We start from the raw sequence: 24,416 nt of genomic DNA, 5'->3' as shown, positions 1-24,416 counted from the left end.
AATTTTGAATGAGCGCATTTTATTATAGTTTAGCTAATTAGAAGGTGGTTGTTATTTATTTAGTTACATTTTAGTGAAATCCAGTCATTTTTTTTTTTAATAAGTGACGTCGTCTCATTAATGAAAGTGATTATCATCCTCACACAAATCCATTGCTTCTAAATTCTCATGTTATGAAGTTGAATAAATTATTCTATTATAAAATAATACAAATAATGTAAATCAGTACCTCACACAGACATTCTGCTTAATCCAGGAGAAAAACTATGACCTGAGAGGTTGTTGCTAATTTGTGCATTTGTGTAACTGGAGTTAAGTTTTAGAATGATGGAAGTATAAATTCAGAAATATGTTTTTTTTTTTTTTTTTTTTTTTGACAAATGTCTTTGTTTCAGCCTCAGTCTGTTCAGTCACTGCAGTTTATATGTCCATTCTGACTCATCTGTATAATAATACTACTACTATTGGTACCATAATAAATAACTGTGGACTTTGTAAAGACATGATCATAATGAACATTAGTTTTTTATCGCATTGACCTTAAAAGTCCCTCAGTTATATATTGACCCGACTGTGACTAAAGTAATATCAAACTGAGCTGAAGAGAATTTTATGTAATTACTTAACTTGAATGAATAAACTGTGAACTCTGTGAATAACAGCAGCAGAATATTAGAATAACATCTGATTGTTATTGTGTCTGAGCTGAGACAGATGGAGGAGGAGGAGGAGGAGGAAGAGGAGGAGGATCTGATGAAGCTGATGTCTGAACACACACCGGAGCACATGTGGAAGGATGCTCTGCTGCAGGGCGGCTCTCTTTAAACGGCTTCGTCTACTTCAGCAGGTAACAGCTGCCAAGACAGTCGCCCACAGCCGGCGTGTGTGTGTGTGTGTGTGTGTGTGTGTGTGTGTGTGTGTCTGTTCCTTCCCAAGCTGTTCCAAAGAACACAACCGAGACATAGCCGCTCTCAGGTTTTGGATAAGCGTGCGTGGTGCCTACCTGGTGAACCTCGTGCCAGCCGTTCTCGTCCTGGCAGCAGACGGAGGCGTGGTGGTTCAACAGGAGCTCGCAGCAGCCCGGGTCCCCCCCCACCACCACGCTGTGGTACAGAGGAGTCAGACCACGGCTGTCCTTGTAGTCTGGAGAAGCTCCCAGCTCCAGCAGCGTCTGGCGAAGCAGGAGGAGGAGGAGGAGGAGGAGGAGGAGGAGGAGGAGGCCAAGCACAGACAGAAAGGATGCATATGAAGAAAAGTGGGTCGGGGAGTTTGTAGCTACTCACTCTGCATTTAAAATCATTACCATCATTGTAAACTGTAGCTTTTTTATGTAAAGTGGTACAAAATACAAACAAGACTTCACTAAAATACCAAAGCTAGAAAAACGTTCTATTAAAGATAAAACATGAACTTTTTATCTTCTTCATCTTCAGGCTTCATCCCTTAATCAGATCATCCTGATATTAAATAACAGCTCTGAGTGCATTAGACATTCATGTTGCATTAAAGATGTCAGGCCAGCGTCGTTACTCCAGAGTCAAAGCTGAGCAGGTGTGAAACCACAAAGACGTCGGCGTGTTTCTTTACCGTCAGTATGACCTGGTTCTTGGAGCGTGCAGCTTTGTGCAGGGCCGTCATGCCGTCTTTAGCCCTGAAGTCCAGATGAGCTCCTCCGTTCTTCAGGACCTTGATCATCTCCACCATGTTGTCCAGGTGAGCGGCAAACGTCAGCGGGCTCTCTGGACAAAGAGAGGACGGACTTTAAAAACACTTTAATCACTTTGTTTCTGTAAACTTTAGAGAAATACTGAAAATATTCATCAGAATAGTTTGGTTTAAATGTTTGGGCATCGTCATGTTTGGAGATGAACCAACACTGCATTCCAGCATCAGAACCTCATCCCTCCATGAAACATAGGGGCGCTAATGTCCTGGTTTGGGCCTGTTCTGCTGCATCTGCTCATCATTGATTGGCCAATGAACTGTGAATTCTACCAGTGAACTCTGAAAGAAAATGTCAGGACATGAGTCCATGAGCTGAATGTGAAGAGAAACTGGGTCATGGAGGAAGACAAGGAGCCCAAGAACACCAGTGGTCGTGAAGAATGATTTTAAAGGGAAGTGGATGTAAACTGTAATGTGACATTTATTTGTTTGTACTGTTTGTTCTCCCGCTCTTTAATCCACCAGAGACTAAAAGGGTTTAATTTACCTCCAGAGGAAACAGAGCAGTAGGACTCCACGACTCCAGGGACCGACTCTCAGCATGTGGTTCAGGCTTTGCTACGAAGCTCATGGGAAAAGTCTGCTCGTCTTTTTTAGCTCAGCTTGGTTTAGTTAAACAGATAAACCAGAGCTGGTTCAGTCTCAGTCCCGTGTCTTCTGAGTGTTTGAGGAATCGAGGCTCATTTCATAATTCTTATTTTACTTTTGTAGAGTTGAAATAATCAAATAATCCTGAGCCACAAGAAGAAAGAACCACAGAAATATATAGAAATATATAGAAATATGTCCTTGAGTCCGGTTTAGTAGCACAAAAGGCAGAATGTTGATGTGATGGTACTGAGTGTCGAGTGGGTAAACACAGCAGAGTAACAAGTCCAGCAAAGTCAAGATAAACACACACATTTTTCCTTTGAGCTGTGGAGGCGAAATGAACAAGTTTTGCTGCTCGTTGTTTCACAAGTTTTGAGAAGCAGTTATTTCTGATCTATAATTTGAGGAATAAAATTGCCAAGGAGAAAATAAAAGGAAGACATTTTCTGTCGTCCTCATCCTGGAGAAACGCAGCCGAGTGTTAAAGTGGAAAGAAAAACTCCAGAAAGGTCCAGGTCCAGGTCCAGGGCTTCCAGAAGCTTCACTCGTCTCATGTTCTAATCCGACTTCAGTTGGTTTATTTGATATAAAATATTTGTCCATCTTGGAGGAACTCATGAGCCTGAGGTTCGAACCTTATTGAACATTTCCGTTTACCAGGTTATAAAAGCCACATCAGCCGTTCTCATTGAGTTAACTCAGATCTCATTTAAAGGACTGAACCAACTCTGTGTCCATGTCTTTCAAGCTGGAATTCAATAAAAAAGATGAAGGGACGGGTTTTATCTGCTTCATCCAGTTTTCTTCATTTTTTTTTTTTTAACTTTTCTGGTGTTATGTTTTCTGTGTCTTCCTAGTTTTTGCGTCCCTTGTGTTTCCCTGCTCTGTGACGTCTTCCTCCAGCCTCCATTGTTCCACCCATGTCTTGTTACCCAGTTACGTCTCGTGTCCATGAAGTCGTTCCTCTTCCCTGAACCTTTGTCTGTTTGTTTCTGAATGTTTTAAAGTTGTGCTTCCACACTGTGGCTACTTTTGCTTCCTATTTTTATTTTACAAAACATTTTAAACACAGTTTCCTTTCATAATTCACAGCAGGAGATGATTTTACAGAAAAGGATCTCTCTAGAAACGGTAGCTTATAAACGGGTCCAGAAACATCAAGACAACAATACACTAAATTATGAAAAACTATACTATGTCTACCTACATTCTAACTTAACCCTAAAACAATCTAAGGTAATTTCATAAATACAGACAGTTTAGAATTAAAACACAGTAGCAACACATCAGACGCAGAAACATGAGGCGAAATACGTCCAATCAAACATATTTCAACAGTAATCTTTGTTTTCAGTTCTTTGTAATAACAGAGAGGGAGGCAGACCCTGTTTCTTTCCCTCTGGAAGTTGTTGTGAGTGGGTAAAGAAACTGGGATGAGGTGACAGGCGTTGAGCAAAATAGTTACTGGTTCAAACTTCCCGGCTGCATCGTGTGTTTCACTAAAAACATCTTGTCTGAGGTTGACTCACTGACTCACACTTTAACCGTTAACTTCTAATAAGCCTCGGCTCGTGTTTAGTCTCTCGGGTTTTCAAGTCAGAGCGACACAAAAGGCACGAGTGCACGTCAGAGAGTTCCAACACAAAAGCTTCGAATAAGATGTGAATGAGGATCAATATCTGTGTGTAAATCACCACCTTGGTTTTGTCCCTCTGCAGGTTGGGAGTTCTCTGTCAGGACTAATTAGAAAAGCAACAATTCTAAACGAGGTCATTACAACAAGACTCTTGAAGACAACAGACGCGTCCTAATTTAAATACTGTGTGCACTTTAAACTGCTTCTAGTAGAAACTAACAAACATATCTGTTTGCTTTGCTGTGATCGTTCTACACTACTATGAATAAAGACCTGTTTAGGTTTAAATGACACCAATAAATGAATGAATTCTGGTTCTGATGGAACTGAAATAACTCAGACATTAACTAAACCTGAATCCAGGCTTGTGCAGCACAGCTGATCCAGAGCTCCACTGCTGCCATGTTTCATGATAAAAATGTTCCAGGAGTTTCTAGTGTTTAGGTTTTGATTCAGTCCGACTGTCTGTCCTGTGCTTCAGTTTAACATCCTGACATATATTTTCTCTCATGTGCCTCATGTGACTGTGACACAGACAGAGGAAAAATAAATGTGAACTGTTCTCTGCATGACGGACTAATCAATTACCATGTTTCATCACTGGAAAAATGTCTGATGTGGATTTAGATTTTTTAGACTGAACATTTTTCAAAGGAAACAGCCACAGTTCGCTGTGACAAGGAGACAAGAGAAATTAGAAAGCGTGAAAGCTGTTTCTCACGTTGTAGACGAATGAATGAATGAATGAATGGATGGATGAATGAATCGCAGCCACTGGGTCTGTGTATGTTTTGGTTTTTGAATTTCCCGTTTAGAAAAGGATGTTAAAAAAAAGAAAGAATGGTTATTGGATTTTCATTTTAAAATTCAACAATTAAAATTCAAATTCAAGGCATTTTTCTTTTGAGATAAACAAAACTTTTAAAACTGGACTATTTTAATTTCAGTTTCTAAGAATAAAACATACAATCGTTGGACGACAGAAACAAAAAAGCAGCAGTTTTCAAAGTAAGAGCACGTATGTGGACGATTCTGTGTTTATGAAAATACATGACTTCTCTCTGTGGTTAGTCCAGGTTAAAATGTCTTTGGAACTTTACCCTGATGTGATTTTTGATGTGATGGCAAAACAAGACTTTATCTGCAGAAATCTTATATGTATAACTATTCCTATATGTAGTTACTTCTAGTTCATTTTCACCGAGACTCTTTTATTGTTTCTAAAACAACGTAGTGATCCACGTCCATCACAGCAACGTCCTCATACGTGCTTTTACGTTGAAATCTTTTCCGTTTTTCAAAGTAAAAGCAATATGAAAAAAAAACAGGTGGTTTTTTATTTTAATGTAATTCTTCTTTTTTTTTTTAGAAAATTAAAATCAAGTGTTTTTTAAGGTTTTGTTTATCCATTCACGACCCTGATAAAGAAAAATGTCTTGAATTTCAATTTCAAAATCAAATAAAACTTTTCAATAAATTCTTAATATCCTAATATTCTTTTCTGAAAAGAAAAATTCAATGACCAAAACATACACGGACCCAACTGGCTCCTCCTGACGCGTGAAAATGAGCCTTGATTTCTCCCTGTGTGCAGGAGGAGGAGGAGGAGGAGCAGGAGGAGGAGGAGGAGGAGGAGGAGGAAGAGTGAACCCTGGTTCTCTGCCAAAAACTCCTCTTATGTGTCAGCTCCACCTTCATCTGCTTCAGCTGGTTCCAGGCCAATCTCCATCCACTCGATAGCGGCTGAATCCGCTGAGATCCCCTCGACACATTCATCAAACGATTGTAAATAAACATAATTGTCACCCTTTACACTCAGGCGGTGTCAGTAGCACTTAACCCAGCGCCGCTGATCAAATGATCGCAATTAGCTTTTCAATACAGACGGCTTTAGGCGAACAAGACACGGGTCTGCAGTTATTCTGAAATCTGTGAACATAATCCTGCCTCTTCAGACGGGATGATTCCTCGGATTCTCTCTGAAGGCCCTTCTTCCTCTCAGGGTGCTCATCTGAAGCCCTCACATGCTGATTAGCGCCCCCCAGGTGTCGGCCTTCTCAGTGCCTCTGTAAAACGAGCGCTCCAGAAGTATTCTACGCCTCAACCCCTCGACCTGACTCCCTGCTCTCCATCCCCGCTGCGCCTTCAGCACAAATCCTTGAGAGCTTCCTGTCGATCCTATTGATTGCTGACTCCGGTCCCCGCCGAGCCCAACGCTTATCAGGAATCCAGAGTGACTGATTAAGAGAGCGGTGGGTCGGGTTAAAGTGATTCTGCAGAGCAAGGTGAGTTTAAAAGATACGAAAGTGAAGCCAGCTCCCATTATGCTGATCCTGCCAAAGAAACTCCTCAGACCATGAATACAGATCAGGGTCAAGTTCCAAAAACGCCAATATTACACTGTTTCAATACAAACATGAGCACAGAGACAGTAGCAGGAAGAGATTTGTGTGATTTTCATAAGAAAACGTGTGTTAATGGGTGTTCATTAATACTTAATAATGTCTTGTTTCTTATGCTCGGCCTAGAAGCCTGAGTGGAGCCTGTATGGTTCCTCTTCCTTTTACCTCAGAGGATGGAAGTCGGCTCTGGGAATGACGACACACCTGAGTTATCTATGTTCCAGTTACAGAAGCAGGAAAACTAGAAAACCGTGTCCATGAAAGGTCTAGTCTGGTCTAGATTATAACCTGGTGTGTTCAATATTTACATTTTTTGAGTGCAGAGAGAAATTAAAGTCTTTTTTTTTTTTTTAAAGAATTCTTGATATTGTTGCTCTGATATTAAACTAAATTCAGGCTGTTTACAAATTGTAAATGAAGAGATAACTTGAACCAATTAATGCGTTTTGTTTACTAGAATTATTTACAATGATTAAATCTACAATCATTCTACCACACGAGGCAGAAATCTATGGCTCTGTTTTACTTTTACCAGGTTGCTGTTTTTAGTTGTTGTTACCGTGACATGGGGCTTATAGTTCCCATATAACACATGATATATGTGTTATATGTTATATAATCCGACAAAATGTTGCAACATGTTGCCCTCGATGTTCAGTGTGTCTGTTAATGTTAACATGAGCTCCACAGCTGATTAAATCAAGTGTTGTGGTGTGTGTTGTAGATTGGTGCCAGGTTGTAGTCTCCTCAGCCACAGCAGTCTGCTTCCAGGTGGACCTGTGAGTAGTCACCGCTATTATCCTAGCCTAGCGTAGCATGAAACAGCTGCTCGCTGTGTTTTTATGGAACATTTGTGAACTGCGTTGTGCACATTAGGACTCAGCTCATTATTGCCCCGAGTGAAACACGGAGCCAAGTCCTCGGCTGTGAGAGCTCTGTTTACTCAGGAGGCAGCAGGTTGACTGAACAGGTTCACACCTGAAAACATACCCAGCACAAACAAAATGCTTCACTGCTGCCCACAGGGCGGATGTTTGCTGCCTCTTCAAACTCTGGATTAAACACGGCTCTTTACATCTGGTACCCAGGACAGACGTCTCTGCTGCTGCTGCACCATCAGCTAATCAGGTTATCTTGGAGAGTCAAGTCATTTGATTACAATGATTAGATGTATGTAGATGTGTACACACACCGATCAGCCACAACATTATGACAACCGTGAGGAACAGTAAATATCATCAACCATCTTGTGATGATTAAATGTTCCCTTGGGGAAACTTATGGACTTGGTATTCACTGGTGTGGAGGTTACTTAGACTTGTAGACCAGGACCAGGTGGGTCTAGGTGGGTTTAGTGCAATGACACTCCTTGATTAAAGCAGGATGCAGCCTGACACAAACACACAAACGCTTTAGGAACAACTAAAAAAAAAAACATGTGGAACAGCACAAGGTTTTGACCTGGGGCCTTTGAACTGATCAAATGTAAGACCAGGATGTAAAGCAAAGAAGGTTCTACCTGATTGGCCAGTTGGGGCCTTTCAGTGTGGAGTTTAAATGTTCTCCCTGTCTGTGCATGTACTGTTCAGGAGAAGCCGGTTCCTGGTAAGCTAGCTACTCTCAGCTTTTCTGTTTCCTATTTCAGTTGTACACTGGTTGGAGTCTTTGTGATGCATTCAAGTACAACACAGGAGACACGAGCAGACGTCAGTTTTTGCTGTCAATGCCGGTTGTTCTTTGATGTGGAATTGGTGCAAAGTCCCAGAATGTGAAACTTTAACGTTAACTAGCCAAAGCAGCGAGTCAGAGTATATGTGTGCAGACTACCCACATTTAGGATCTTCCTACATTCAGGATTTACCTACGTCCTCTACAAATCATTCTATGGCACTGGATATCAGCTGGGCCAGTATCATTCACATGACCTGGGAATCCTCATGGTCAGACTGGAGAATGGGACTTCTATATCTTTTTTTCTTTTATTTTATTTTTCATTAATAACATCTCAGGGGACTGGAAACGTTTGGTGCCTGAGTGACTGCAGCCTTACCGCCGGTCTCACTGTCATGGTAGTTGGGATCGAAGCCTCTCTCCAACATCTTAGACACTTTGTCCACTTGATTGTGCTGAATGAGGTCCATGAACTTCCTCAGATTGGCCTGCGTGAGGACAGGAGAGACAACGAGAGCCGTTACAACGAGACAAGAGAGAGAAAAAATGGATGGAGGTGGGTGTGAGAGAGAAAAAAATGACAGGACAGAAGTTCAGAGCTGCAAAAAGCCTGAAATAGAAGTAAAGAAAGGGTCAAACAGAACGGAGGGTGGCATGTGGAGATGTTTAGGAAGACAGCGTGAAGCTGAAAGATGGAGAATAAGGTGGAGGAGAAAGGAGGAGGGGTGACAGGATTGAGACTGTGGCGACTGCAAAGAGGGGAACGGCTGCTCCTCCGTTCTGTCTGCTTTCTTTCCAGGCCGCACGATAAAAATAGATAAGAGAGCAGCTCCCCGAAGGAGAGGAGAAAATGAGAAAAGAAGAATGAGACAGCAGAAGAAGAAAAGGACAATGGGTAGCAATAAAAGAACAGATCTGGAATGGGAGGCAGAGGAATAAAGACGAATAAAACGAGGAGGAGGGGGGTGGACTTAAAGGCAGGGTCCTTCTGATCCGCCAGGTCGTCCACTGACACACAGACGAATATATTTCTATTCTATTGCATATTTGTGTGTTTTTCCTTTACACAACTGTCACGTAGGACATATTTGACAGCCATCTTTAAAACTAATTCCAATCCCTAATGTTCGCATATGATCAAGAGCTCCCTGCTTTCTATTACTTTATCTCTGGCCTGGTTCCATATTTCATAGCACAAAGCTGCAGCGGTCACTGCTAAACTCCTCTAACATCAACATGATGAGACTGAATCATGAATAAATCCCGTCTGGTTATGAGGCTGACATCATATCTACACAAAGGTCACCGTGGAGCTTTGAGCAGCTGGTGAACCTGCAGAGGACGACCAGTTTCTTTGTTTGAAATACTTCATATGACATATGCATAAGGATTTATATACTTATTAGACTGTAGGGCACATACTTAGAAGCCCAGGAGAAAGTGACGACAAGACCCTGGAAGAAGTTCAGCTGAAGGAATCCAGATGTTGTTCATGACATCTGCTGTTATTTTTAATATCATGACGAGCTGAAATGTCTGCTGTTAAAGAAGGTCTGCATTCATCAACAGCACCTTTTATAGGAAGGTTTGAGTTCAGATGTGGAAAAATTCCTTTGTAAAAAGATATTTTTTTTCAATACGGCCCTGGTTTATGAGTTGTGCAGACGTTTTCAGAAATGGTCATGATCAGTTTTACATTTTATAATGTTTAGTGTTTAGGGTTTTTTCTACGAGTACACATAGACTGTATGAAGATGGTGGAACAGCTCCTCAAAAGTGAAGCCAAAGCAAGTAGAGCTCCCCCTGGTGGCTGGAGGCTGCAGACATCATGCCACATTGGTACATCAGTGCTTCATAGTACAGTGAGTTCAGGCAAAACATAACCAAAATAATCCCACATCAAAAGCATTGAAACTTCTTAAATTAAGACCCAGTAAAATGGACTCCTATTAAAAGTGAAACTGCCACCAACTAAACAATGCGCCGTACCATTACACAGTGTGCAGTATTTGTATTTGAGTTCAGAGGAGTCATTTGCATTATGTTATGTTTATTGTGAATAATATGTTTCATTTGTACCAAACCACTGATTCACCAGACGACTATAAATGTTCTGGATCCAATGTGGAAATATTCTCGAATAAAAGTTTAACATCAAGTAAGTGATTGAAAGATTGAAACTGATAAGGGGGGAAAAATACTGATAGAATAATTAAAAACATAATCAATAGGCTAAATGATTCATCTAATAAAAGAAATAATAAATAGGTTAATCAAATTAATCAGGGTTTTTCCATACGTGCAGAAACAAAGTAATATCTAGACGAAAAGAAAAAAGTATTTTTCCTCCATAACAGTCATTTTCTGTGAGTTTTTGTTTGGGCCGGTGAATCGTAGCAACACATTTACACGTAACTGAAGCCGTTAGTCTCTAAAAAACTGAACATTTACCTGTGCATCCATCATATTTAGGATTGTCAAGTTATTTGAAGAGTAAACTTTAATTTGGACTAACAGAAGTAGGGTTAGGGTTAGGGTGAGGGTGAGGGTTGTTAGGGTTATCAAGCAAGTTTTACCACGGATACAAGTTTGTTTAAGTCTAGAAAAAGATGAGTCACAGACGGTTCAATGCCTGGAAATGTCAAGGGTTCATGGCCCCATGTTTTCATGCAACATTTTCTTTATTGTCACATACGTCCCTTGTGTTTGTGTCTCTAAGCTCTGGTGAATCACAGTCTGATCCCTTTGCTGACCCAGGTTGGTGGACTGAGGGTTGATTGGCTGTGTCACTGTGAGCTTCAGCCAACCGCAGATCACCAGACTGCACGGCAAAAGGGATTAGCTCCAAAAAGTCATGTCAAGCCGAGAAAAAAACCCTCCATATTAGACAAAGACGTCTACAGCAGAGACTAATGAGGCTCTATAAAGTCGTTCCTTTCTCTGCGTCATCCTTATAAAACCTGCTCTTCTTTTTACCCTCTTCCCTGTTATATCTGCTCCTTCTCTCCTCCCTGCATTTGGATGTAGAACTAGAGCAGCTGTCAGACAGTTTCCCAGTGTGCCGGTAACAGAGAGCTGCCAGAGACACTTATGTTTTGGCTGCACTGCAGGATTACAGTATCTGTGGGACAGCAGCCCAGAACTGGCTCCGCACAATAAAGAAATCTTCAGTTTACTGTATAAATCCATTTCAGTTCATGTTGGGGAGCGTGCAGACATGGACTGAGCAGCGTACAAACTTCCAGACTTCCAGACTTCCCTCGACCGTCACAGAGGAACAGAAAAGTGGCAGAAAGTGACAGGTGAGATCCTTCCTCTGTCACGCTTAAAGCTGCCAAGAATGAACCCAAACGAATACAAACACCCCTTCCATCCAATCAAACACCAAAGCCGTTAAAAGAAAAGTGCGATCTGTGGGAGCCCGTTCTTTCTTTCTTCCATTCTTTCATTTTTATTCTCTTACTTTGGCAACACCTTCGGCGTGAAGCAGTCTTTGCTGTGGTGTTTTCACGCCACGCGTCCCAGAGGCCGGTCGACAGTCAGGCTGAGGTGGGCGGTGGGAGAGACATCGTTTTTTTTTTTTGCTAACTCTCTGCTAGTTCATCTCCTAGCTGGTGATGCTTCCCCACTACTTCAAGACCAGAAAGGCAGAGTCACAGCTCACCAGTAACAAAAGAGTGATTGAGACGCCTCGGCCCAGTTTTGCTTTGCTATTCTAAACAGCTCGTGTCTGCAGGTACCTTCTTCCAGACAGAAAAGCCTCCTGTGCATAGTAAACAGTATGTTTTGTCCTTTCACTCACACATTCTCCCTAATGTCTTTTTCCTTTCTGGCAACTTCCTGTTTACATTCAGTACAACTGCACTGTGCAAGATATCAGTAATTTAACAGAAGAAAGGATGCATGCTGGGTATTTGACTGCCTAACCCCAGGTGCAGTAAACATAGACAGGTATTGATTACACTATCTGCACAACCACTGTCAGCTTGCAATTACTTTATCCTCAGTCAGTTCTCATTTGAGACGCAACAAACTAAATTATGTTCTTCGCCAGCTCCATGACACTCATTCAGCAAATAAATACAAACATAAAATTGATAAAAAATCTCTTACCTTTGTGTGAAGTTTGGCGATCTGTTTCTCATCAACGTTGGGCTGCCTGTAGACTCTGCTCTTGTAGCGAAACTGTTGAGGAAAGAAAGTTATTTAGAGAAACTCCAAAAGTAAAATAAAAAGTCTAAGAAGGTTAGATTGATGAGGTTCTAAGAAGGTTCTCTTTATCATTCTTCACATGGTGCCATGTTTATGTCAGGTATGTTTAGGTTTAGGACAGTTGGCAGCCCTACTGTCGCACATGTTTGAAATAGCAAAAATGAATATTTACATCTGTGTATTATTTGAATAGCTTAATATGGAATGTAAAATGATAATAATGATGTATAGTCTGTTTCAGCATCTAAATCTTCTGCAGAGTAACACATGTCAATAGACTATGATGAAAAAGAAAACTGTTCTTGCTATATCTGTCAGTTAAATAAGATTGAGACGGGGTCTGAGGTGACGCTTCTTTGTGCTCAGTTCATGCAACAACAAATATTTAGTGTATTACTTATTTAAAGCTGTTTACCTCCAGAGACGGGACTCCCTTGCTGATGGGCTGGGGGTATTCCCGGAGGATGCGTTCTTCATCCAGGAACTTGCCGTCCCTCCCGTTGCTCGCCGGCTGGAACAGCCCATAGTTGAGCACGTCTTTCAGGCTCTGATTGAGCGTGCACAGGATCCGCTGCTTGGCAACCCAGACGGTCGCATCCGGGTTGAAGCGCATACATTTCTGTTTGGGTTTGGGGAGCAGAGAAGAGGGAGACTGATTAGAAAGTGAAGGCTGCAGTGTTGGCAGGCAGTCGCAGCAATCAGCTCAAATGAAATATTCATCTCTGAAGTTATAATAACGCAGTGTGATCTTATCAACTAGCGAACTTGACTTCCAGCTTGTGACTGACAGATGCAAGTAGGTTGGGATATTACCACAGAACAATGGTCCACAATGGAAACAGTTGCATCCAAACGGGTGCTTGAATAAAACAAACCCCGTCCCAGTTCCTACAAATAAACCCTGCCACGCGGCCCTGCCAAGCCTCTTGATTGGTTTATTGTTGCACTGCTGTTTTCTAAACAAGGCCACTTGGCTCACTGAGGATGTAATTGACATGACCTTCCAGCCCCCTGGTCCTTTCCATTTTCTCTGGAGGGAAAGAAAAAACAAAAAAACAATGCAGGATTTCTGGCGTGGTCGGGAGCAGAGAGGATTATGGGCGCTGTGCCGTGGCATTCAGGAAGACTCTGGGAGTGTCTAGAGCGATAGCAGCCCTGTGTCAATGATTAAGGATGAAGAGATGAGCCGGCCGTGTACTCGGCCTAACTGTAATCCCCTCGCCTGGTGTGGTGGAGTGGCCAGAGCGGTGGAGAGGAGGATGAAGGGGTGAAGGTATACAGCAGATAGAGATACAGACACGGATGTTTGGCATCTGGCTGCGGCTGTTTGCACTGATACGGCCTTTTCTTCCTCTGCTGGTTTATTGTAGCGGCAAATTTCCATCTTCTCCCATCACCGCTACTCCGTCCTCAGGAGCTCATCTTAAACAATATGTAACGAGTGGAAAGGAAACTGAGAATAAATTATTTGTGATGGTGAAAGTGTGTAAGGGCTAAAAAAAAAAAAAAGAAAAGAAAATAAAAGAAAAGTGTTTTGGTTTTGCTGGGATCCCAAGAAAAAGGAGGTCCAACAGGAAGCCAAACAGGCCTTCCACCGATCAGCCACAACATTAAACCCTCTGATGGGAAAAGTAAATAACATTTAAAACATTTTGTAATAATTCAGTGTCCTGTTGAGAAACTTTTGGACCAGGCCCCCGACCCCGTAGCAATGACACCGCTTGATGGCAGCAGGACGCCGCCACAAAAACACTTCAGGAACAACTAAAAATTCACTAGACCCCAAACTGATCAAGGACCTGTGGGATGATCCAGAGGCCCCTCCCCTCAAAGGCCCCCCCACTTACAACATCCAACACCCTCAGAAGACCCATGTCCACTCTCTGATGAGTCACCACGAGGGACACCTGCACAATATTAGGAGGGTGGTCATAATGTTATGCCTGATTGATCTATGCCGCACCCTGATGTGCAACTCCTTCTAACTGGATTAGTGATGCAGACCTCAGCAGCTCTGATTGGTCTTTCTGTTGCAGCTCTTCCAGTAAAAGTAGCCGTAGCCTCCATCTCCTCGTTAGCACCAAAGAACACAGAGAAACTAAACAAAGCTGACCGACCGCGGACGCATCTCGGTGGAGTGGTTACAGAACGATGCCTCCATTGCCGCAGGCTCTGCATCGATCCACTGCAGGTGCATAAAGTGCTACAGCCCTACAGTGAAGACTCACTGGAATCAAACTAATCAATCAGTATTGCCTCTGGTCTTTGGTTTTACCTGTAATCCTGAGGTCAGGGGAGAGAAACGTTCCAGAGATAATCATTTTCTCCACTGCAGCACTCTTTCGTTTTTAATTTGCAAAAGTTGTCAGCTTTGCCTTGTTCCTTTACTGAAAACAACTAAAGCAATAACAGAAATGATTCCTCAATTGTCCTCAATCTATGTGGACATGGTTCTCATGATAACTAGCAGGTAAAAGAAAAGGTTCAGAAAATATTTTGACTGAGCAGTCGCTGCAGCACCTTCCTCCACCCGACGTCAGCAACCTAATGAGGGAAATGTGTCACACATATTTTCTGCTGGTATCAGTTGATGATGGTTTTATCATCAGCTCAGCCTATCATGACCTCAACGTCCAATCCCACTGTTCCCTAACCATCCGTCCTGCATGCTCCAAACATTCACAGCTTTAGTCCAAAGTCTGCCACGGTGCCCAGTCTGCAGCAAAACTGTTCCGTGCAAAGATGGTGCCTCCATCTGGATGTAAGAACTGTGCACTGGCATGAAGTGCAGAGGGAGAAAGATGAAATAAAGTGAGAGGAAGAGATTATTCGAGGAAGGCATTGTGAGAATTGTGAAAAAAAACAAGGGCACAGAAAAACATGAGGCAAAGAGGAAAAGTCACTGCTCCCTACATCTGCTGGTTTCTGTGCAAGAAGACTTTGTTGTGTTGGTTTGTGTGGAAAGGAAAAAACTGTTATGAATGCCACCAGCTTTAGTGTGAAGGCTAATTGAATCGAACCGGGGACTCCCTGCTGGCGTCTTCTAAACTCATCCTGTATGTGCCCGAAGCATTTCTGACAAAATAGCTACAGTGGTAAATTTATTCAACTTCCACGGCAGCTCCCTGCGTCACTGCTGAAACATTCCTCTCTCTTTTTCCTTTAAGAATCAGAAGTGCAGGAGAAAAAAAAACCCATTTACAACTAAAAGACCAGGAGCACAGTCAGAAATATGATGCTCTGGAAATGAGACCATTTACAGAGATTCAGACACTGAAAACATTATGCAACCTTTGCTTTCTTTCAAGAGTCAGATGAGAAGATTAATATTAACTTTTTGGATTTAATAGGCATTTTATGCTTCTGCGTTGATTAGACGTAGCTGTTGCTACGGTGCAGACCATAGCTGGGTCCTAACGCCATAGCCCAATGTGCTACGCCCCCGAATTGTAACAGACCACAAGACCTCAGATTGGTTCACGTGGTAGTAGCATGGTTCCTCTTTAGTATTTCCAGCTGCTTCTCCATCACCACAATTTTCCGAATCATTAAAGATGGAACACATTGAGGAAAGGTTAACTGAGGAGGTCCAGAGACACAAACATAGGCTACGTTGCTGACATAGGCTAATGGCATAGGCTCAGGGCCTAGACTAATGACGTAGGCTAATGATGTAGGCTAATGGCGTAGGCTACACCGTCTACGTCCCACAGTACTTAAAATGAGCCTTTAGATGTTTACCTCCACGTTGCTGCCGGTTTTCGCTTCATAATTTCATTGATATTTTATCCCCTGTAATCTAATAAACTGAATCTCTTATCACATAGAACATCGAATGCTCTGGCTGTAAAAGTTTACTCGTAGCCTTGCAGCGTCGCATCGGAGCCGAGGGCCGGGCTGCTGTTGAGTCTGGGCGTGCTTGAATCATTCAGCTGCATCTGATTTCCAGGAGGACTTTGTGTGACTCAATCATGTGATCAAGTGGCACCGCTGAGTGCTCAGTGATGAATGTGAAATCAGAGGCATTAGTGCATACATGTGAGAGAGCTTAGCGCACACGTGAACGCACACAAGCACACAAAGTCAGCAGCCTACATCAAAGGGTCATGGGTTCGTATCTGGGTCAACACTTCACCTCCAACCTACGCACCATGTTTCACTATTCTGTCGATATGTTGCAGGGATGTTAAGATCCTTGTGTCAGAGGCACAAAGATGCTAGGGATGTGATTAGGTTTCCTTTTTTTTGCCCCCAATCCGATCCAGATCTTTTAACACCAGTCCTAAAGTTGGTCCCCGGTGTGAAGTCTTTCCTTGTTTTCTATTAGAGTCGACTGGATTCAGTCCAATAAATGTCTCCTTCTAACTCTCTCTGGAAGATTTGTCTCCAGGAAACTTTTCTCTTCTTTTATACCTTGTTCTTGTTGTTGATGTTGTTTGTCTGCAGCCTTTGACCTGAGTGACTCCATGGATTCTGTGATGATCTCCTACCACCACGTCACCAAACATCCACATCACACTAGTTACTAACTAATGTCTAACTTCACTGCATTTTACAAAGCAAACTTCTTCTACACATTAAAATTTAGTCACAGGAATTTAGTTCCTCTTGAGAGACCTACATCAGTTTTTTGCATGGGGAAGGAGACGTCCTGATGTTACAGGGACATGGTTTTGGTTTGGACTTAAAATAAAGAACTACAAAAGATGAGACTTTACCACTGAAGCCTGATACCTGGACATCCCTGGTAGAAACCATGGCTCTGCTAGCAGCTGCCAGCTTCTCCCCCCTTTTATTCTTCTCTGCACACGATGAGGAGACACTCTCCTTTTCTGTCATGGACATATGGTGTAAAGCCCCCACGGACACACACATCAAACACAAAGCTGCATTAGCCCCGGATGAAACTACTGTAGCGACTGTAGCAGCACAGACCCTGCTGAGCTTTCATGATAAACCTTTACATTCAAACCATCTCTGGGAACAACTGCACAGCAATATCCACAGGCAGTAAATGTGCTATATACGATGATGGTATATAGCGCCAGTACACTTGGCGAAAATGAGCTGCTAATGAACACACTCTGCTCTGTAAATGAAATATTCATGATTCCCGTTGTTGACATTAATAAATATTGTATGCATTCCCAGATTGGATGTAGTAGGTGTGTTGTTATTCATAATATGTAAGACTGTTTCAGTGGAAAGAGGTTTAGTTTTATTGTGTTTCGTTCAGAGAAGCTGATCCACACTGGCAGCACCTGACTCCTCCGGACTCTCAGATTAGTACAGACTGTATATAAATATGGACCATGTGTCCCCAGTTCCTTTGCATTGGCCAAACTGACGCCATTTTCCCAGAGATATTAGATAAAAGACCAAAGAGATCTCACCATTGCATCTTAAACGAATATAAACATCTGAGCTGGGGAGATACAATAAAATACAGGAACATTTGTCTTGTCCACAAAATCTTGCACAACACAGCTTTTGGTTATGGTATTTGTGTGCTAAATGAGACATGATGCTGTTTCTCCATTTATATTATTCTGCCTTTGTATGACTGTTTCTTGCAAACATCCACATTACACTAATGCACACTTTATTTCCACTTGTTGATTAATAGGGACAGTCCATGTCACAGTAAACTCTGCTCCACCAGTTACAAGGGACTTATACTTTATAAACTGTACTTATTTTTTATTTTAAAACTCTCATGGTAATGGCAACTGGTAGTCGCCGTGGAGTCATATCCTGTTTCTCTTTAGTCTACTTTGTACTGCAAAGTACAGGATATATTTTTATGTTTTACGTTTGCACATTTTGTTTACATTTGTTGTGAAGGTAATTTCAATCCTGTATTGTGTCGCACATGTCAGAACTGACAATTAAGTTGACTTGACTATAGCGTCAAATAATGAACTAAAACAGAACATTCATCAACTTTATGTTAACTATATAAAACGATAGATCTTAATCTTATTTTGCAGGTAAACACAGAGTTTTAGTGGGTTGATAAAATCTGGGCTGGCTGGGAGGCCACTACACTTTTGAATTCCCTGAAACTGAACTGAACATACACAATACATAATACACACACCCTCACAATCAAATCATGACCTGTTTTCAGTCCTGTGAACACATCTCTGCAAATACTACGATGGTAATCAGTGAAAGGTTTGCAGTCAAGTATCGTCACTGATGTTCTGTTAGTCTGTCTATTAGTCGGTGCTGCTATTCTGAAGATTCAACGAAAAAGTTGATTAAAAAAAAAAAAAACACAGGAAGTAGCCTACATCTAGAAATGCTCCATTTCTTTTCTTCATCTGCACCAGACTACACTGGATTCTTAAAGTACCAGAGAAAAAATCCATCTAACATCAACTGTCAGCCTTTAATTTTTGATTAAAAAATTTTGAGCCTTGATATAATTTTAATTCAGTTGTCATGAGTGGAGACATTTATTTATTTAACATGCAAACATGTTTATTCCTGCTGTAAATTGGACATTTGAACCTGGAGGTGGTTCTAAGACACACACATTTTGTGCAGCTCTGAATTCTGGGCCTAGAGATGAGACTCATTACGCCTCATTTAGTCTCTGCTATTCATCTACCCGCCATTCATTTACATTTTAATAGGAAGCAGGAGGACAGTTGTAACAAGTTGATTAATTTACCTTTTCCTCTGGGTTTGCATCCTGTCTTCAGTTTTAGACCACATCACAATATTTCACTATTTCAGGAGCAGCTTTAGTGTTGGAGTGTGACCGTGATGCATCGTACTGATTGAACAGAGCTGCACCTCCACCAGTAAATGCCTCTGTCTTCTACTTATTTATCTCTAAATAAGGAGTCACATTAAACGGCTTCACCTACATGAACGTCTATAAACACACGGCACCCACTCAGCGTCCACCCTCCACTGCTCGTTATCGGGGGAAAAGATGAATCGTGCTGGTGGGAGCTCCTTTAAGTCTCCAGCTTTACTTTAAAATGAAAATGAGAGATTAGCACGGTGAGCCTACGTTAAACCACAGGCTGCTCTGGATGCATTTCTGAGGCAGGTAATTAATACACAGACTTGAACTGAAAGCACTTATTTGCTTGAATGAATGGAAGGAGACAAGTTTGTGTTACTAATTAAAACAAATGTTATCCTTGAACCATAAGAGGCCCTTCAAATAAAAAAAGAAATGAATGCAGGGGCAGATGCCATATTTTAGCCAAAGCTCAGTTCGTATGTATTTTTGCTAATTTGGTGCATGAAGCATCTCCCTGTGCTGTATGTTTACATTAAAATAAATCTTAAAGATAATGAGGAATAAATAAGGAATCATAAAAGACACACTTCCTAGATGTACGATAGCTGGTATGTAGATGAAAGGAGCAGAGAGTTCAGGGGAGCAGATGTGGGTGGAAACCTTTAACATCTGGAAAAACATCCATCTGCTTCCACTCACAGTCCACTTTAAAATAAAAGATTAATTTCAAACCCTGTTAGTCTGATAGATGCTGACACCATGAAGCTCTGATACATCAACGACAGTGTGTGGTGTCAGAACAGTCTCATGGGAGATCATGCAATCACACAAAACGAAACAAAGACTTAGGAAGGGATGTGTGTCCTTGGACATTTCCTTTTTAAATTAGATAATATGAGATGAAATGAAACTTAACTGATGCCCAAGAGGCAATGTAGGTGTCACAGTGGCAAGACTGTGCAAAGATACAAGTTATATAAGAAGAGAATAGGTTAAGTATTAGTAGTAGTAAAGTATTAGTATTAAAGCAGTAGTGGAGGATAGGACCCTGATCGGAGACTTCGTGGAGTGGTCCCTGGTAAACCACCTACTCCTAAACGTGGACTGAACTTCTTTTATATCAAACTCTTTTATACCAAACTGCCAGCTGGAGAATAGGTCAACTTTTTGCAACAATTAAGCTACTATGACCAAGCAAAAGCATCATTAAAGTCTAAGTCTCTCTGGTCCAGGAAATGTCTGAATAAACCTGGTTCTTCTCCAGATTCACAAGACAAACGCTTCAGAAAAGCAGAAGAAGTTCAGATGACCAGATACCGTGTATCTGAACTGAATATTGTTCCAGAGTCATGTCCGTGCTCCGTTTGGACCAACAGAAAAGATTTGAAATCACTGACTGAAACAACTTCTTCTTGTTCAGCTACAAAAACTTCTGCTCTTATTTTACTGAAAACATTTCAGGAGTGGTCGATGTTTGGACCAGGAGGTCTTCTTCAGGGTATGCCTGTATCCATTTAAACCCTTGTCACTGTGTTCTGTTCCTGCGGCTTGAAGAAGACCTCCGGGTCGAAAAGTCGACCATTCCTGCTATTTTTTTCATTAAAATAATCCCGACTTTCAACATCGGAGCTACAAGAGTGTGACTCCACTTTCTTTTGTTTTACCATTTTGCTCCAGTTGTCAACATCTCACCAGCGCTGGAGGCTCTCTCCTTGTGCATTTTTGAGTCTAAAACCAAACTTGAAATAAAAAAAAATGAAATGAAATGAACCGTCTATACCCACTGATGAATTGATGTAGACTTGGGTATGTTTGTGACAGACTGCCATAAATCAGCTGATTAAACTCTTTCATGAGGTTAAGGGGTCAGAATCTCATCATTTCACCACCACCCCTCTGGATCTCAAAATGAAGGTCAGATGATCAATTCTCAGAAGTCAATATTTCAAACAAATGTAGTTCATTTGTCATCATCAGACACTCACCGTCTGCTGCAGGTCGGGGATGAGGACCCGGACGACCAGCGAGTTTATGTGAATGTCGTCCATGCGGTTCTGCGATGGCTCGGCCGTGGCCCTTATGGTCTCGTAGATGGTTTCTTCGCGGGAGCTGTCGGAGGCGCAGTCGTCGGAGTAGTCAGAAAAGCTCTGGGCCATCTCATCCTCGCTGGACGTGGGGCTCCGGGGCATAGTCAGCAGGCCCGGTGGATTCAGCTGGTCCAGACAAGGAAGGGAGACATGGGAAGAAAAAGGTCAGACTGTGACAAACTCAAACGGTTCATTAAAGAGACTCTGGATTCAAATATCAGAATCTCATTAGACGCCTCCTGTCACTTTAGAGAAGTCCCAAACATGATGCTTGTTAGTTTGTCCTCCCCCGTTCACAGGAAACTCCCAGAGGAACTGGTGTGAACTAAATGAATTGTTAGAGTTCATATGTGAGAAGAACGGCACTGATCACACACCCAGCGGTTGTTCTCCTACAACCTGCAGCAGGTCAAGCGATGGCGCTCTATTAGACCGAGGCGTCGACATGATTAATGGATCATCAGACGAAAGATGAAGTGACTCATCAGTCACTGCCTCTGGTCACAGTGCTGTTCACATCCACTCACTCTCTTTTATCCAGAGGTGGAGGACAAGGAGAAATAAACTTCCAGCTGCTGGAACAAAAACCTCCATCGATGTCTGACTCACGGTGTCGTTGCTGTAGATTTAGAGACACTAAAGAGTAAGACAAAGGGCGTTAACTCCAAGCACCAGCTTCTCCAGTATGAGGGTTTGATGCTTTCTGCTTTATAATTTCACAGTTCTATTTGGTTCATGGCCTATGGGGACATGATTTATTGAGTTCTTGTTAGTTTATTCCAGTTCATTCATGCAAACTTATCCAGGAAACAATCTGAACGTAAACTGATCTGTTTCTTTCATGACTTGATGGAATCTCTGTCAAATGCTGGTAACCAGGTCAAAAACAACCACAAACGCCAGCCAGTTAACGTACATAGGAACATATATTTTGATTCATGCTCCCATGTTGCTGTTTTTATTCATCACTTAAATTTTACATTTTCTATGTATTTCGTATCTTAATCTTGTAGCTGCTATGGGAAATAATCTGGGACCTGAGTGCATCATTTCGTTCCATCTCATGCATCTGTGTGGTTGCGAATGACAAATAAAAGTCCTTGAATCCTTGAACCCAGACACACTGAATGAGGCCAAATAACAGCAGCATGTCTAACACAGCTCGTGGTTAGCACCACCGCGTTAGCCCCGCTTGTCTCCTTTCATTCTGGCATCAATTCAAAGTGTCGATAACGTTAGGAACCCATATTGTCTAATATTAATCCCACCATGCCTTATGACATAAGAATAACATCGTATCTGCCTCAGTTGGTACAACAGAGCAGCTACACGCCAGGGCCACTTCACTGTTGATGTGTATCCAACTGAAAAGGCCTCGCTGAAGGACACATTTTCACCCTCAGACCACTCGTAACAAACTGAACGCATGACTTTTTACCAGCCTTTTCTGAACTGGCAGACGTGGAGAAAAAGCTCCGAATGTTAGATTGTCGTCCCATGTCCTCTTTAAAACACTCATTGCTTTCAGACCTATTTATGACCACAGATGGAATAATTATACAACTAATCAAGAAAACAATCTGACTGATGTCTGATGACCAAACATCGATTAACAACTGGGAATAAACATGTAATTTATTTTAATTGGAACATAAAAAAAAAAAGGCCACAAGGCTCAAATCTGGTGTTTGCGTTAAGCGCTTCTCGTCTTCTTCTCATCATGTTAAATGTTAAACAAACGATTATCGTGAGCTGGAAACAGTCTCTCAGCTTGAGGCTTGTGCGTTTTGATGCATTTAACAGAAGCGTCATCAGTGGGATGGTTTCATTTCATCCATCCTTCACTTTTCAGCAGGATACCGTCTGGTTTGATGAAACCAGCAGATACCGGTTGATACATTTCAGCTGCACCTGAAATGGTTCGGAGTGAGTTGTGTTTGTCACCCTGCAGCATCTGTGACACTTGGTATATATCCAGGTATAGATATATGTGTCCATTAGCCGCCTGCCACGGAGCCAGGGGATTGTGTCGGCTCCCTGACCACTGCTGATGAAAATATTTTCTGATAACAACAGACAAAGGTCAGCGTCTCCATCAGCTTTCAGTGACATGCGATGGACAGATTTTCTCTCCGGCCTCTACTGGACTTTTCTTCCCGATAATAAAAATAAAAACTTTCTCACTGCGTTTTGCTAAAAATTGAGACAAAGCTGAGCTTGGGTCATGTTTTAATAAGGTACTTAGAAAATTGTCAGTTTGTGTTTCTTTGTGAACAGTCGTCTCTGGTTCATTAGATTATTTTGCACATTTTCCTTCGCGCTTCCTGCTGGGGACTTCATACTGTAATATGTATAATTTTCTTCCATGCTTTTCCAATCAGCATGTGGCCAATTATAAACACTCTGGGTGAGTGTCATTTGGAGTGTGTGTGTATGTGTGTGTTCCTGCATGGAAGATTTTGCCTGCGCAAGCTGACACTGAAACAAAATATACAAAAAGCGTAAGAGCATACTATACATACATCTAGAGGAACTTTAGGATTTTTTAATGTACTCATTTAAGACTAAATCACCACATGGAAAGGTTTCAGTATCTATGGCAACCAGTAGCTGCTGTATGTGGCGTGTTATTCCAGTAGCCCACGTTTAGACCCAACATTCACATGACTAGTGTCCAACTTAATCTGGAGTGCTGGGTGGGGACGTGTGTGGAGAAGCTGTCTAATGCCAGGTGTGAGAACGGGAACTTAAAGCTGGACACGTGAGACCAGATCACTCAGGTCAGATGTTAATGGAAGGTCTGAACGCGGCCTTTAAGTCAGAAATCTGGCAGCATCACCTGCTGGTTGGCGCCATCACTGAAACATTTTTTTTGCCCCTCTTAATCCCACAAAGCTGCAGAATTTGGCTTGATTGTTTCTCAAACTTGGGGAGAACAGATGTCAGTCCACACCGTCCAAGAATTAACTCATGAAATCAAATTAACCCTTCATCATTCCTCTGGGTGGTTTATAGGATGGCGGCAGCTTTTTGAACCAATCAGAGCTGTGGACAAGAATTGTGTTTGAGAAAATGCTGCATGATGCAGTGTGTCTTTTTTATTCTGTCTTCACTGATAAAAGTCATTATAGGAATAAAATCGAAACAAAAAGTTCAGGTGAAACCAACAACTTCTAATTTTTTAACTGTTTCAACTTTGATTCCTCAAGAACTATACCACTTAGAGAGATTCTGACTTTTGTGATAGAAACTGCAGAGTCTTGTCTTGAAAAAAGAGACCAAGACCATGAATGAGCTCCAACATGTTCATCAACAGACAAACATTCAGT

At 41.9% G+C, this 24,416-nt stretch overlaps 1 protein-coding gene across 1 annotated transcript in view; it reads right to left on the bottom strand.

The window, feature by feature from the left end:
- The window catches only part of LOC125005248 (SH3 and multiple ankyrin repeat domains protein 2-like), a 191,870-nt gene that overhangs the window by 115,259 nt on the left and 52,195 nt on the right, over window positions 1-24,416 (bottom strand). The window contains exons 3-8 of the mRNA XM_047580440.1: window positions 20,986-21,213; window positions 12,653-12,856; window positions 12,139-12,210; window positions 8,405-8,513; window positions 1,588-1,739; window positions 1,004-1,171 (exon numbers count right to left, since the gene is read on the bottom strand). Coding sequence (XP_047436396.1) covers window positions 1,004-1,171; window positions 1,588-1,739; window positions 8,405-8,513; window positions 12,139-12,210; window positions 12,653-12,856; window positions 20,986-21,213 — 933 coding nt within the window. The remainder of the gene's footprint in view (window positions 1-1,003; window positions 1,172-1,587; window positions 1,740-8,404; window positions 8,514-12,138; window positions 12,211-12,652; window positions 12,857-20,985; window positions 21,214-24,416) is intronic.

This window comes from Mugil cephalus, chromosome 3 (assembly GCF_022458985.1).
Source record: "Mugil cephalus isolate CIBA_MC_2020 chromosome 3, CIBA_Mcephalus_1.1, whole genome shotgun sequence".
Lineage (NCBI taxonomy): Eukaryota > Metazoa > Chordata > Actinopteri > Mugiliformes > Mugilidae > Mugil > Mugil cephalus.
This window is presented reverse-complemented; position numbering and strand designations above follow the sequence as displayed.